This window comes from Zeugodacus cucurbitae, chromosome 2, assembly GCF_028554725.1.
Source record: "Zeugodacus cucurbitae isolate PBARC_wt_2022May chromosome 2, idZeuCucr1.2, whole genome shotgun sequence".
In the NCBI taxonomy this organism is placed as follows: Eukaryota; Metazoa; Arthropoda; class Insecta; order Diptera; family Tephritidae; genus Zeugodacus; species Zeugodacus cucurbitae.
In genome coordinates this window covers 6,251,396-6,267,882 of record NC_071667.1, presented here as the reverse complement: position 1 = coordinate 6,267,882, position 16,487 = coordinate 6,251,396, and the positions used below count along the sequence as shown (strand labels likewise).

The 16,487-nt window shown below is 31.7% G+C and overlaps 2 protein-coding genes across 7 annotated transcripts; one reads left to right on the top strand and one right to left on the bottom strand.

The window, feature by feature from the left end:
* The first annotated feature begins 83 nt into the window (after positions 1-83).
* On the top strand, positions 84-2,795 carry LOC105214057 (uridine 5'-monophosphate synthase). The gene is made up of 3 exons (XM_011187242.3): positions 84-576; positions 643-1,153; positions 1,897-2,795. Exons 1-3 carry the CDS (start codon positions 436-438, stop codon positions 2,709-2,711), a joined length of 1,467 nt encoding a protein of 488 aa, XP_011185544.2. The 5' UTR covers positions 84-435; the 3' UTR covers positions 2,712-2,795.
* Positions 2,796-2,896: 101 nt separating this feature from the next.
* LOC105214058 (annexin B9) lies at positions 2,897-15,607 on the bottom strand. Of its 6 annotated transcripts, XR_008471989.1 has the most exons (9): positions 14,907-15,607; positions 14,740-14,846; positions 14,474-14,661; positions 14,269-14,397; positions 13,898-14,086; positions 13,756-13,842; positions 12,567-12,948; positions 12,083-12,193; positions 7,893-7,931 (listed from the first exon to the last, which is right to left on the bottom strand). XR_008471989.1 is itself a non-coding variant. In XM_011187246.3 (6 exons), the coding sequence occupies exons 2-6, from the start codon at positions 7,878-7,880 to the stop codon at positions 3,045-3,047; spliced, it is 975 nt and encodes a 324-aa protein (XP_011185548.1). In that variant the 5' UTR covers positions 7,881-7,931; positions 12,567-12,712; the 3' UTR covers positions 2,897-3,044. The 6 variants fall into 6 exon arrangements, 4 of the variants coding, with proteins under 4 accessions (XP_011185548.1, XP_011185547.1, XP_011185546.1 ...); XR_008471990.1 differs by lacking the exons at positions 12,083-12,193; positions 12,567-12,948 and having other exon boundaries at positions 7,851-7,931; positions 14,907-15,604; XM_011187246.3 differs by lacking the exons at positions 12,083-12,193; positions 13,756-13,842; positions 13,898-14,086; ... (2 more) ...; positions 14,740-14,846; positions 14,907-15,607 and adding exons at positions 2,897-3,098; positions 5,968-6,149; positions 6,212-6,437; positions 6,517-6,999 and having other exon boundaries at positions 7,851-7,931; positions 12,567-12,712.
* Positions 15,608-16,487: the final 880 nt, after the last annotated feature.

The following is a 16,487-nucleotide window of genomic DNA, read 5'->3' as shown; positions in this document are numbered from 1 at the left end:
TCAATGTGACAACAGCGTGATAACGAACAGAGTTTTTACATTTACACTACATTTTCAATTAAAAGTGGTGGATTTTAAATTAACGAAATAACTTAAGAAAACATAATTATGAACCGTGTAATAACTTTTAATCATATGTTTAGCGCAATTCTGTCTTTAATAATTGTTCATTAATCATAACAAAGCGACAAATTGATATATCTGCAACAATTGTCAAGGCGTGTCAACCCTGCACATGCCAACTTCGCAAGCCGGTTGGGAACATCTTCTCACAGTTGTTGCCCATCGCGCACAAGAGTCGTCAATAGCTTATTATCTTTCGCAGCGACAGCGTGATTTCAATTCTTCCAACAACGTGCATTTGTGTTAGCTTTAATAAGCAATTAATATTAACTAATAATACTTAAGCGCTTTGTAAAAACACCGGTTACTAAAATGAGTGAGGAACGTAAGGCACTGGCAATTAAATTATATGAAATCAATGCTTTCAAATTCGGCGATTTCAAGATGAAGGTGGGCATTAATTCACCTGTGTACTTTGATTTACGAGTAATTGTCAGCTATCCGGAAGTGATGGTAAGTTGTAACTAAAGATACTTATTTATTTACATTCTTAATTTACGTACCCTATTTTTTTTTAAGAAAACCGTTTCAGATTTGATTGCCGCACACATTAAGGAGCACCAATTGACAGCGAAACACGTTTGTGGCGTTCCATACACAGCGCTTCCATTGGCCACTTTGGTGTCCGTACAACATGGTACCCCCATGTTGGTGCGACGTAAGGAAACAAAAGATTATGGCACAAAAAAACTGATTGAGGGACTCTATAGTGCGGGAGACACGTGTCTTATAGTGGAAGATGTCATAACATCTGGTTCAAGTGTATTAGACACAGTACGTGATTTACAAAAAGAAGGTATTGTTGTCACCGATGCTGTCGTAGTTGTTGATCGTGAACAAGGCGGAGCCCTGAATATCACAAAACAGCAGGTGCGCGTGCACTCCTTATTTACGCTATCTTTTCTCCTTAATACATTGCACGAAGCTGGAAAGATACAACGCGACACCGTGGAAGCGGTTGCAAAATATATTGCTGCATCTCAAATTAAAGACGATGGATCGTTTGTAAATCCACAGAAGAACGTTAATGGTAAGTACATACATATGTAGAAAATTTAATATAAATGATAATTTAATATGCATAAGTGAACTCACATATTATATAAACATAAATTTAGTTTAGTCTATACAATTTATTCTATATGTATGTATGTATATGTATTTTAATTACAATACTGATTTTCATTAAATTGTAAGTCCAATTGTAAAGATATCAACAGAATTTATTAACATAAGTTTATTATGAAAGCATAGGAAAAAATATAATAAAACGTAGAAAGCATAGTAAGTATGCGGCATATAAATTGATATTAATATTACAGTTATCAGTAATTTAATTATGCTATTGTCATAAAAAATATATTCAAATGTCTATCATAAATTATCAGTTTTAATATATATAATAACCTATATTATTTCACACTTGTTATGTTTGATATATTTTTTTATTGCATTAATGAGATTAGATCTAGCTCTCAAACCGTTAATGCTTGGTGCATTAGTAACTAGCAAGATTTCACTAGGTTTATTTAGAATATTTGGTATCTTAATTACATCAAAGCATAGTCGGTTAATATTTTTTTTCGATCTAATAACTGTTGTTGTTTGTGGAATGCTGCAATGGAGACATTTCTTAGCCAGGTAAAAATCAGGGTTCGTTCCTATAACGTACGTCACTGCTAAACGAATGTTATTTAAGTAATGAGTGTTTTTAGCTTTTTACTCTATTTCTTTAATATTTTTCCTAAAATTTCCTTTTTCTTTACTTTTAAGCTAATGAATTTTCAAGGACTAAACTTACATTCGAACACCGCGCAACCTTGGCGAAATCTGAGCTAGCCAAGCAGCTTTTCCATTTGATGGCAAGCAAGAAAACAAACCTTTGCCTGGCCGCTGACCTCACTAAGTCCGAAGAGATTCTTAATATCGCCGAAATTTGTGGACCTTATATTTGCGTACTGAAAACACACATTGACATTGTGGAGGATTACGATGAAGCTTTCATACAAAAGTTACGCAGTTTGGCGGATAAACACAATTTCTTAATCATGGAAGATCGTAAATTTGCCGATATTGGCAATACGGTGTCTCTACAATATGGCAAAGGCATATATAAGATAGCTAATTGGGCGGATTTAGTTACAGCGCACGCACTCTCAGGTCGCAGCATATTGCAAGGGCTTAAAGCCGGTCTTGCTGATAATGCATCAGATGGAAGAAAACAAGGCGTATTCCTACTTGCCGAATTATCTAATTCAGGCAGTTTAATCGATGCTAAGTATTCGGAAGCGGCCAGTAAGATTGCTACTGAAGGCGCAGACATTGATTTTGTTGCTGGTGTTGTGTGTCAATCGGCCAATTGTTTCCATTTCCCCGGTTTAGTTCAGCTGACACCTGGTGTGAAGATCGATGACACTGTTGACCAGCTGGGACAGCAATATCAAACACCTGAACATGTAGTGCAGGAACGTGGTGCCGATATCGGTGTAGTAGGACGTGGAATTCTACAAGCTAAGTCTGTTGAAAAAGCAGCAGCTCTATATCGTGATCGCCTTTGGGCAGCATATACGGATCGTATAGCGAAATAAAAACATATAAGTGCATTTGTATTAAATATTGTTTATACATTTTAAAATTATGGCAAGGCTCAAAATAATTATTATTTAAACTCACTTAAATCTGTATATTTAATATATTTAAGGGGAGATATGGTATAATTTTTGCATTAATCAAAAATTAACTAAAAATTATAGCAAATAAAACACAGGCAGGGTATTTTTACAAACACTTATTTGTTCAATTTAAAGAAAAGAATAACAATACTAAAATACAATTCCAAGTTTTGAATAATGTTTAAATAAGTTTGTATGAGGTACTTCTCCATAGGAAAACTAATCCACTATTTAAATATGCTAGAGAATTTAATAAGACGCCAATGTGCTTAAAGCATAACCACTATCACCATCAACGTCATCCTGCAAAAAATAAAGAAGAAATATTGCAAATGTACAACTTTTGACACAAAATAAAAGTCTTTATTTATTTATTCGTGAATAATACTTTATTTAATGAAATCGGTTATTGCACTTGAAAAAAGAGTATTTAAAGCATGTGTATACTAAATATATTTGTAGTAAAAAAGTTTTAAATAAAGAGTTAATACATACAGTATAAAATTGTGAGGTATTCACAGAAAATAAATTGGAAGACAATACTTTTAAAATTTATCTATCTTCAAAAGAAACACATTTTTGCAAAATCAATAATACAAAAACAATCGAGCACATTAAATACAACACTCCTCATTTTTTAAATGTTAAAAGTAGTTAAAGCATTTTTTTATCGTGGTCGAACTTTGTTCGTATGCTTGGTTTAAATATTTTTAAAATCAATAGTTTTTAAATATATAAACTTGTTAATATCATATAAAGGCGTTTTGGTATTATTTTTTTAAATAATCTTAAATGAAATTAAAGCTTTGTCGGTTGCCTTAATTCGAGCTGCATTATGCTGCTTTCTTCGCCTTGTCATTTTTAGTATGTAAACATCAAGCATTCTACCAGGCAACCATAGTGACAAGCGCAAAACCGATCTCAGACTCTGAATCCTCCTGCAAAGCACACAACGTTGCAGATTATTGTGGATTTGGTAGGTTGTAGTGTTTTAAAGACAGTTAATAGAGAGAGGGAGAAAGAAAAGCAAAAAGATATCTTTAAATATTTGATTTAGCTTGTATATAATTAGATAGGAGCGGTTAAATTTGTTATTTTAATGTGTTTGCTCAATTGTGCAATGCAGGCAAATAGTGTAAAAAACGTATATGATTTATGAAATTGATAGTAGTAGTGTACAGAATTAGAGAAAATTTGTAAAATTATTTATGTGTTTAACTTTTAAATGTTTATTAAAAAATGACAATTTTAAATATGAGCAGCAGTCATTAAAATATTACGACGTAAGTTTATACATCACATACAAGAGAGTCTTAATCAAAGTGTATTATGAATTAAAGTTAATTTGTTCGTTGTTTTTTTCGAAAGCATTTAATTTTTTAAAACTATTTTTTTTTTAATATATTAGTATTAAAAATAATTTCTGGCAAAAATAAAATTATTTAAAAATTAGTATATTCCCCGTATATAAAAGTATACTGATGATTAATTTTTCCTCATTCGACACCGACTTAATGCACAGTTTCTATACATCCACTCAAACAATCTACTAATTTCATGCATACAATTACTCGAGCGACGTTTTAATAACATTTAATCTCATTAGATAAGCATGATAGTTATTACGAGCAAGGGTGATGTTCAAGATAAATAAATAGTTCTCATTTTGTTTGTATACGAAATGCACATTTATTCATAAGCATTTGTTTCAACTACATATGTATGTACATTTAAGTATATAGTATAAGGAAAAACCGAGCGCAAATGATTTTTATATATAATATACATATGTTTCCTTTATAGTGAATAATATACAAATAAAAATAACAATTGAGATTTAATGCATAACACAATAATATTCGATGTAAAAAAGTGTGGATGGTATGCTAGTGGAACAGCACTTAATGCCTCGGGAGACACTTTTGCGATATTTCTTTAAAAAAGTCAACCATTTTTGTTAAACTTCAATAGGCAGATTAAGTCGTAGATAAATATAGGTAGTTTGTAGTTGAGAATGTTTTCTTGAGATTTATGTGTGTTTATGTGCGCTTTGACGTGCATGTATAAGGCATATTTTAGGTGAAATACGGTGAAAATCACCGTCACTTTCATTTCGCTTTTTTGACTTCCGTTGTTTATGTAATATTTCTTTCAGCATTAGGTACTTTTAGTAAATTAAAAATACATTCAGTTTTATTCAATAAAAGTCTAGTTTCGGTCTTAGAATCCGACAATAGCCAATAGGGCACGTTTGTAATCGCCAGAGGTGTCGCCCTGAAAAAATCGAATGTTTTTTTAATTTAATTTGAATTCGGATTTGAAACAGAAACGATAAAATAATTATAAGTAAAAAGGGACTTTTTTCTTGGTGGTATTGAACCATAAATCCTTTCATTAGGTTATCTACTTATCACCGTGAAAATGGGCAGAGTAAAAAAAAAGATTTGTTTAAAAAAAAATTCAATTACACACATGAAAGAGAACTCAATTTCAACAAAAATGTTAAAAGAATCTTTAATTGTTTTGAAGATAAGGCATTACAGGGAAAACAACCGTTGAAAAAAATATTTAGTATTTAAGCATACAATTTTTAAGCACATACATACATATTAGTATACACATATGCATACACTTATACAAAATAGTTCAAATCATCTCAAATTAACAAAAATTCAGAAAATAGTTTAGGTTTTTTTAATTATAATGGTTTCAGTGATTTTTATACTATAACATCAACCGCCTATGGACAAAGTTTTTCTATTAAAGAGGGTTAAAAATTCTCAATTACATTGCAGCTATAACCGGAAGCTTGTAAGCTTCTATTATCAGAAACACAATATCGCTACTAAAAAGTTCACATTCGCACGAAATACATATATGAGAACATATGATTAAAAGTTATAAATACATGCAAACGTAATTCAGCATAATAAAAAAAGTGTGAGAAGGCGACACACCAACACCGATACATTTCAAATCAATAGAACCCATTAGTAAAATCAGAAAACTATATAACAAATAAATGTATATGAAAACAACTTTGCAGTGATTGTTGAATTATGCACACTAATAAAATAAGGATATAATTAAATTTTTATTTTTTATTTAATAAAACACTGCAAAGTTCTAACTTTATACAAAATAGAAAAAAAACAAAAAGTGTTTTATTTACCTTGATCCACGATTCCAAGCTCTTGCCATATTTATTTTGGAATGCTTCCTTAATGTCGCCCAAATCGATTTCCGAACGACTGACCACAATACGTATCAGTGTCTTGTCCTTGGTACCCAGACCATGCATGGACTCATACAGACGTTCGGCGAAGTAATCAACCTTCGATTTGCAGCATTTCACTGCAAATGAAAATTCAATTAGAAACATCTATTTCGAAATTTAAATGTCATTCAACACCTACCGATGGCAAGGAAACCACGCTCCACCGATCCGCTGAATTCACGCTTAATTGCCTTCTCAATATCGTTTCCAGAGATATTCTCGTACTCGAGGAAGATCTGTCGCAGTTGTTGGTAGGAACGTGTGATCAAAATTGAATTGAATGTGGACTCATCGGTACCCCATTGACCTTCGCCGGCTTCGTGCAAAGCTTGTGCATCCGCAACGGCGGCGGCTTCATCAACACCCTATGGAAATATAAGAATATATGAATGTTAGTTGTTGCATATATCATATATGTATAATAGTATTCAAAGTATAACTCACCTGATTCTCATCGCGATTACCCTGTACCAGCGATACGCACAAACGTTTGAAGTGTCCGCTAGTGTCGCCCTTCAAGTCCGACTCCAATGAACGACCAAAGCTCTGTTCATAGAACTGTGCAATAGTCTTAATACCATAATTGGAGAGTGTGCAGAGAATTTCGATGATCGCCTCCTCATCAGTGCCCAGTCCAGCTATGGCGTCATGCAACTCATTGGCGTAGAACTGTGGCAATGGTGTCATCAAAGCAACGATGACATTCTCGAATTTACCGCTCAATTCTGATTTCAATTCAGAGAGCAAGTCTTTGCCGTAAGATGTTTTGAAAGCCTCAGCGATTTCCAAACGTTGCACGATGCCGCGACGTGCTAAGATTTCGATAATGGACTTCTCGTCGGTGCCAAAACCCTTCATGGCTTTGCGTAAGATGGCTGCATCCTCGACGGGATCGAAGGGATCAGCAGGGTAGACGGTAGGGGTGCACTATAAAAGAAAATTGCCAATGTTTTAATGTTTATATTCGTAAATTATCCTAACCTAATAATTGGCAGGGACAAATTGTACTGCGGGAGCTCCATAAATACATACATATGTTAATTTTATAGTATTTTTTATTGAAAACTTGTATTTCTTATTTTAAAACTTGTTTATTTACCCAAGAACATACTCATTAACTTATATAAGGACATACAATGTACCTACATATATGTAAGTATGTATATATTAGAGCACTTTATAAGTAAAAGTACATAAATTGAAAGTTTAAAGTCAACACTTCTATTTTATCCATATACACACGTATTCCATAAAAATATTTCGTTTCGGATGTGATAAGAAAAATTGTTTAAACAAAAGTGATAAATAAATGCACGGATTTGTCATTTGTCATTGTGCAAATATTTAATGGGCTTTGCGGTAGAAACGAACTGATTAGATTCCTAGAAAGTTGCGAAAATATGTTTCGTACAGCTCAGTTGCGTTCTGACAATATATATTTAAATATATATATTGCTAATAATATTGAAAATTTAGTGACTCATATTCTTATTAACATGTTAAAATTATTTACTTTATTTTTTTTTATTTCTTATGATTTTTTTTTAATTTAACCAAAATTGAAAAACTATCAAATTCAAATCAAATCTCGAAATTTCTCAACATTCTTTATTGCGAAATACCCTAGTGTAAAACAATATAAAAAACGGAAATCGGTTAGGAGTGTATGTATGTATGTGAATACCGCTGTTAAACAATTACCCTGTACTTGAACACTAACAATTTTGTGTATATGCCATAAATTTATGCATAACAAATATATTTACTCCTGCACTTACCTTGAATGGATAATATTCAGCGGAGCTCATTTTGTTTGGTTTCTTAGTTTATTTAGTTACTCAAAAATGTAATAAATCACGCTGAAATGAAATGGAAAATAAAATAATTATATTAATTAAATTATATTATTATTGTTTTATTATGTATTCTAGTTCATTTACTTCATAACCATTATCAATTTAATAAAAAAAGATGATAAAGAAAATATCATGAGATGATTTTTTTATTAAAATTTATTTCGAAAATATTATTTTCTGAAACCCGTATTACAAAAAAATAGAAAGAGACTTATTAACAGACATTTACTATTATTATCACTATGACAAAAATAAAAATACACGCTTTGGAAATTTTAGTCACGAATATGTAATATACCCTTATGTACATGATATAGTAGAAACATTACTCTCCTAGCCCGCACGATTTGATCGGCCTTAGCGTGTTACGCATACGCCATGGCATGTGAAACAACATACATTATTTGAGAAAAAACATGTTGTGTACACAAAACGATGACGCCATTCAAATAGTTTTGAAAAATAACAATGCCAAGCAGTAGCAGATTATTTGAGAAATACATAAATACATACATATATATGTATGCACGTATGCCTACCATAGTAAATTTTTTATTTCGCATATAGCCAAGAGTACACACCCACTTTCAATAAGGACACTTTTCTTTAGATATAATAAATTATATTTAACTTGCGACTCAATATGTCCTTTGAGTGCCAAAAACAATCACACTTATTTCAATGGCGCCAAGCCGCAGCCACTTGGCGGCCATTAGCATTTCTTTATTATAGCAGAAGGTCGATTGCAGTAACTTGTATGTAGTAAAAAGTTGGTCAGACATTGAACATACATTACGTCGTGGTCTTCTCGTGTCTGTGTCATAATATAATAGTAAAGACTGAAAGGGACCAAACGCGGCATGCAAAGTTTGGTACAAGTTAAAAGTGAAAGTTTGTCGGGTCAGTTGGTCGCCAGTAATGTGTACAACAGCGTATGTTTCTAGGTATGTATAGGGCTGAATATATACTCGTAATAAACAAATGTATGTATGTAAACATATAATAGCATTCATTAAGGTCGAAATTGAGTATTTCATAGTAATCCCAAATAGACATACTAATATATTCATATACGAGTACATATGGGTACTGCTAACATATGCGCGTGTAATGAGTGCACCTCATGTGAACTGCGGCGAGTCAGGAGACCTGCTCATTTAGACATACTATTACAAGGCATAAACTTAGAAATACTAGTAAATATATACAATAGATCATATACATAAGTGTACACATATGCAATTAAACAATATCTAGTAGATTTACAAATATATTAAATTATTTAAAAAAAAAACTCTAGACTAATTACTGCGGTTTTAATTTACAATATTTAAGGGTCACTAGCTCGGTAAAATCGAGTTGAAATGTTTAATTAGTGAAAAGTATGTCTGAAAATATTAAGTAATCCCTAGTGAGGTGTGGTTCCCCTCCGGACTTTAACAAAACATAAAAAGTAAATAAATTAAATTTAATTCATAAATTTTTTTTCTAATGTTTTCATAAATTTTTTTCTAATGTCAGTCATACCCGACAGACAGTGTAAAAGTGCCTTTTGAAAAAGCTTTTCATAAAAATTTAGCGAAAATACAGTGGCTTAAAACTTGAGAGAGGAGGATCTCAGCTAAATAGCTAGCTAACGTGTAAGGTGTAAGTGCGTGCTTATTTATGTATGTATGTACGAATATATTTATATAAAAAGTAGGGGGTGCCAACGTAGGTGGATCGAGCACACTCAAACGGCAGTTATGAGCGACAATAAAATTCATTATTCTAGCTGAAAGAATCACTTTTGAGGTCATTTTATTGAAGAAGCTCTGGGGAATTTTTGAACGCGTCATTAAAAATCTTGACGTTGCGCTTTATATGCAATTCTGCGCTTTAAATCAATCTTATGTACATATGTGTATTTTTATTAAGCACAAATGTCGACAACAGTGAAACAAGTGTGAGGTACACGCCCAGAGAGCGTTAGCCAAACTGAGGAAGAATATGTGTCGAAAGCAAATAAAGTAAAAAATTGAAATTGCCTTTTGTATACCAACACATACAAACATACGTTGTCGACAAGTGGGATTTGTGATTTGAATATCCAACCGCCAACAAATTATAAAAAATATAGAATTGAAAAAAAAAAACAAAGACGAAAGTAAAGATAAACACCAAACAAGAACAGAGCTTGTAATGACGTGGCTGTAGGAGAAACTTGCTGCTTGTAAATTGCCTCTGACTTTTTATGCTCTGATTCCAAAACGAGTTTGCATTTCTAATATCGTATACATATATATATATATGTTAACTTGTGCATGAGAAATTCGAAGAAAGTGCCGAGAACGAAGCGCAGCGAATATATGAAGCAGCAAAATATTTGATAACCGGCAAATTGTATATATATACATATAAACATATGTGTATGTATAAGCTGACTTATATGCTTAGAAATGGATGGATCAACTGGAATCACAAGAACATGCATGGAAAAGCAACTCCCGATCAACACATTCAAATGCAATAATTGTGACCGGAGCGGAGACGAAACGAAAGATTTGCTCGAAAGGGCAATTCACCGTGTTCGCCAGATAAATGTTCGCCTCTAAAAAAAGCATATAGAACGATCACAAATATGTGATATTTGAGCTAGAAAGATATCTGACTAATACATATAATATAGCTAATACAGAATACAGAGGCTGTGTAAAAAACATATATGTGCAATTCAGAGGCTTTTTAGAGAGAACAAGCCATTGGAAATTGACACAGCCATTTAGCAGTCGATATTTACAAGAGAGTCTGCAATGTGCATACAGACACATATGAATATGTTATGTGTTAATTAGAATAATTGTATAAGATATGGAATTTTTTCCATATTCGAAATTCGACAATATTCAAAAGAATACATTTAAAATTTTTTATTATTTGGAACAGTGTATTAGGGTATTTATTATACATTTTAAACACCAAGTTTTAAAATACTATAACTTAGTAAATATGTATGTTTATTGTGGTGTCTACGTCAATAATGTTTTCTAGCTTTCTAATTAATGCGCGAAATTATTGCAGTTATAATATTCGTATAAGCACTTTACTAAATAATTTAACAAAAATACTACTAGCAATCACTATCGAGTTCCCAGTAAGATCGATGAGTATTCATGTAAAAATGAATCATTTACAAACAAACAGGTGTATTCGTATTTATGTACGTACATACATAAATTATATACATAAATACTGAAATGCTTCATTGCGCTCCACTGAGTCATATGATCTACGAAAATATTTGTAGGAAGTAAATAAATCTTGGAAAAGCGTTCACTTCAAGCAACTAAATTAAGTATATTTACAACCATAAACAACAAAAATTCATTAAGTTATAGCAATCTCGATTCGCAAGTATTATGAGCATTAATCACCTTACAAAGGCGATTAAAATACAAGTGACTGTGTAAAATTCCAAATTGTTGTATTATTTAAATTGTTCATTTGTACGAGCATCGTAATGAACTTGTGACTTTCGATTTCTGCTTTATTACTCACATCCGTTGCATTTACTCTGCATACATTGTACCCAACAATATTTTTTCTCATTTCGAAGTGTATTACATACAAATGTATAGTATATATAGCTAATAAATATGTATATATGTATTAAGTGGCAATGTGTGATCAAAACACTCTTTAGCTAAGCTCTATAGACAAAGGTATGCCGAGTACATTTTGTTTAGCCACACGATCTTGTACAGATGCCGCTTCAGAAAAGCTATTATTTAAGTCTTCTATGTACATATAAATGTACACCTATACATATTCAGCTGTATAGTAGATACATACATATCTGAAATACATATACACTGAGTTATAAACTTTCTATAGCTTTATTTTTACGTATCCATTATTTAGCAATAGATAGCAAACATCACCGCTCTGTTGGCAAAGACTGCCAGAAGAAATCTTCATGCTTACTTATTTTCGTTATTCTGAGTTGTATGTATGTATGTATATACAAGCATTTAGATTCTTATATATGTTTTATATATAAGTATATGAATAAATATTTTTATGAGATATTGTTTTAAGCACAGAGTATGTTTTCGGTTGATTCATTGTAGTTACAACGTTAGTTTGTTTTGTTTAGCATTTATCTTAGTGCTAACCTTTGTATTCACACACTTTTTGTTATTATTTACAAGTGTTGGCGTTGATGATGTTGCTTTTTAGTTGGAATGATGATGTCATCAGCTGTTGTTAGGCGCTCTATTTTAATACTAATCCAATGAGAGAATGTACATATATATATGATTTTGAACAAAAGAATTCATTTAATATTTTAAAAAATATAATCAAAAGTAGAAAATCTAAACAATTGAATAAAAAAAATTGCTTGTATCAATTAATTAAAAAACCGAAAACCGAAAACCGCGCCCAGATTTTTTATTATCGTGTTAAAACATGTTATTCTCCACAAAATCACAGTTATTCACTATTATTTACTACATATTTGCGCTCATTCCACACAATTTCTATGCACTGCAGACGCAATACGTGCGTAAAAAGTTTAAAAACACAAATAAAAAAATTTATCTAACCACACAAAGTGAAAGTTGAACATTAAACTATTTTTAATAAATTTCTATTTACCGCAAGCGAATATATTTTCGTACTGCCAACTGTGCACACTCACTGCTTCAACGCCTCAACGTAGACTGAAATGCGCCGCACAAATGTAATTACTTTTATTCGCGTGAGCATTGGAAGTGAACAAAAGTAGGTGAATATCAGTTGAGGGAGCGTAAGCAAGCAAGAGTCAATAAGTTCTGCACTAACAATAAACAAACGAACCGGCTTTGAAAGTTTGATATGTGGAGCAAATGTTACGTTGTATTCGTATATGATTTTTAATATAAATTCATCTCTCTCTCTCTTTTATTTCTCTCTTGTGTTTTTTCTCTCCCCATCTATGTGTTATGCCTTCCAATTATTGAACTTCTTAAACAATGAGAGTAACATTTCCAAACACCGGCTATAACAAATGGAAAACATCCTTAATTTCTTGTAATGTTACGTTGTTGGGCAAGGCGTTGAGAGCTTTTGTGTGTTAAAAACTATGTTTTGAATGACGTCATGTACTAATCATGACTTAAATTTGTATGTATATATTCACAGCACCTCTGTTTTCATGAGAACGTCATGGAACAAAGCCATGGTAAACAAACAACAACAATAAAAAAAAACAATAACACTACATATGACTAATAGCAATGCCAAAAATAACTAAAAAATGCTCGTAATGTGTCGCATCAAATTTTGTTTTCTTCAAAGCAAAGTAATTTAATTGTGACCAACATCTGTGCATTTTTAAGAATTGCGTTTATACATATGTACATATTCATATTCATTACATAGCAATAACTTGATGACAATTATTTATAAATCTCATCTTAAATCACTTTGGAAAACATCATCAACTATAAAATAATGTACTTTAGTGTAATTTTATATGTATTGTACACGCTATAGATGAATCATAAGTATGCAGTAAAGCCTGAGAATAAATTGTACTTTCAACTACGATTATTAAAATAACAAAGAGCGTATGTCTCAATAATTTCATACTCAGGCAAAAAGTGAATTTCTCTAAGCATGAAATAAACTGGCTGTGCTTACGACATGTTGGAATTCAAATAAAAAACACAGTAAATTACACACAATGATACACCGTTGAAATTCTTTGGAGTAAATGATTTTCATTGCGTCACAGCCATTAATCATGAAGGTAAAAATAATCTGTATAACTACATACGCAAAACATACGATCTAGCGCACTTACCTTTATATACAAATTAAAGATTACAGCTGGATACAATTAAAAAAGATTTGCTCTTTATGATATATCACGAATGCCATTTTGTTTAATCTGCAAGAAGAATATCTGTAATTTAAGGCATGAATTTCTAAGGCATACAAATTACCACAAAAGGTATTGCTACTTGTGGTACGCAATTCGACTTTTCCACTATCGCAATGTAATACTTTTCTTCAATACATTTACTGAGAATGATGCGTTGATTAATTTTGTGTGCATGGCTATCACCTAAAGCAGGACATATTTTCCAATCATTGCCAGTAATACGCGTGGTTAACTCATTTGTTATAACAACCTGTAATTGAATGCAATACATAATCGACTTGCTAAATATTTTTTAGGAAATAATAAGCTAGCTAAATTGATCAAAGAGAGTAAAAATGTTTTAACAGCGTGACTATAAGAAAATTAGGTATATAAATTTAAGAAGAATGTCATCAGAAGTTTCATTGGATTTTATTATATTTTTGTACTTACCACCACTTTAAATTCTGTCGCTAATTGTTGTAGCTGAGATAACAAATTATAAACTATACCCGTACGTTCTGCCACATCCTCAATAACACGCAAAGGGAAGGAGAACGAATCAATGATGATTAGTTTTATCTGGCAAAATCAAAAAAATAAAATATAAATTATTCAAATATTGAATTTGAAATGTATTGAAAGCTTTTAATTGTACCGCATTGTCATTAATTAGCATTTCACGTAGATTCTCTATCGCTGCTTGTAGTAGTTTATGATTTTTACAATACAAATAAGTCACTCCTTCCAGTATTGAATTAACTGTAAAAGCGTTTTGCGTGCCTAAGCCAAACCCAACTTTTGGTAAAGCACGGTTGAAACGTTTCTCTGCACAGCACGCAATTTCTGAAAGTTATTTTCCCAATTATTAAATAATACAAAATTGTATTAAACATAACAAACTACAGAAAAATAAATCCTTACCTCGCAATCGCTTTGGACTAAAATCTTGATTGGTATCCAAATACACAGCTTTGCCCTGAAGACCACCAACCCTACTCGGAAATTGCACATTGACACAAAGCTGCAAACTTCATTCATTTCTATATTATAAATATTATATATTTTACAATAAAAACAAATAATATTACCACATTTGAGTTTTGCCACAACCTGGTCCACCACAAAATTCAGTAATTAAGCCTGCAGCTAAGCCACCATATAAATCATCATCCAACTTCTTACAAAGTGTTATGATTTGCGGCATTTCTTTCTCTTGTCGCCACATCTCGAAACATGTTGTCTTAAACATCGTCATAAACCTTTTGCAGATAATAAATATTTTTGTGAAAATAGGCGGTTTTATTTACAAACCTAGCTGATGCCGGTTTGTTTGCTTATTTTTATTACATCAGCTGATTGCTAAAATAGTGTTGTAAAATATTTGTTTTTATTAATCAAGCTTCGGTTGGTCGGATATGCAGAAACGTAATCGGAAAACGTATTGAAAAAACTTAAATGTGTTAATTTGTAAAAGAAAATTGTCTACGAACTATTAACACAAACAAATTCCACTCGTAGAAGCTTTAAATTGGAATAGCATACACAACATAAGTTTTCATTCCATGATGCCATTTTTATCCGTATACGTTTCTATTCATTTCATTGCAACCCTGTGTGTTTGTTTCATTTCCGGTTGTAAAACTGTCCGTTGCAACACAGATTTTTCATTTGTCATTTTAAAGGAGCTGCACAACAAAGCGGACTTGTCCATTTAATTCAAACGTCTATAAAAATATATAATTTTCTAAAAAACTTAACCAAACAAAATGATAGAAGAGCCTGAGCTTTAACCAAATTCATTTATTTATTGTTATCGATTACAATTGAGATTATTCAATTGGGTGTCAAAGAGTGTGATCTGAGGACCGATGTATATTTTATATACATATATATGTATTTATTTTTGTTCTTATTATTGTACATATTTATAAGATATATTAGATTTTAACCGATATCACAGGTATTTGTTTATTTATGCGTATGAAGTAGGGCTCTTAAAATTATTCGATTAACTTGAAAACCGATTATTCGAATATCCGGTTTGTAACCGTTCGTACAAATATTAACCGGTTAGTACTATTCGATTAAAAGCAATGTAACGACTATTCGAATAGTCGTTCAACTGCGGTTATTCGAATAGTTATACTGTCACTATTCGAATAAATGAAAATTGTTTGAATTCCAAACAGTTTTTGATTTTTTAAAGTTTCCACATTCCAGCCACTTAATCAGAATCAGAGAGGACGTTCTCCATTGCTGGAAACATTGTGACACCACGTAGAAACAGCTTGCAACCAACAAATATTAACATTTTAACTTTCTTATATCAAAATAGACGTTTTATGAAAAATACAGATTTAATACATTCGCCCAGTTGAAATGGTTTAAAGCTATTATGTCATTACTTAATGGTTCCAATGAAATCATTGTTATTTTTTGCATTTTTAAGCAAGTTAATCGTTAGTTTTAATCTTTCCCTTTTTTCAAGAAAAATAAGAAAATTAATGAACTTGCACTATTCGAATAGTCGACAACGAACGGTTAACCGAATAGTCGAAAATGAGCGGTTAATCGAATAGTCGATGACTGACGACTATCCGAATAATGCAAACCGAAAATTATTATTCGAATAATGCCCTATTCGGTTAATATGGTTAGTCGATTAGTCG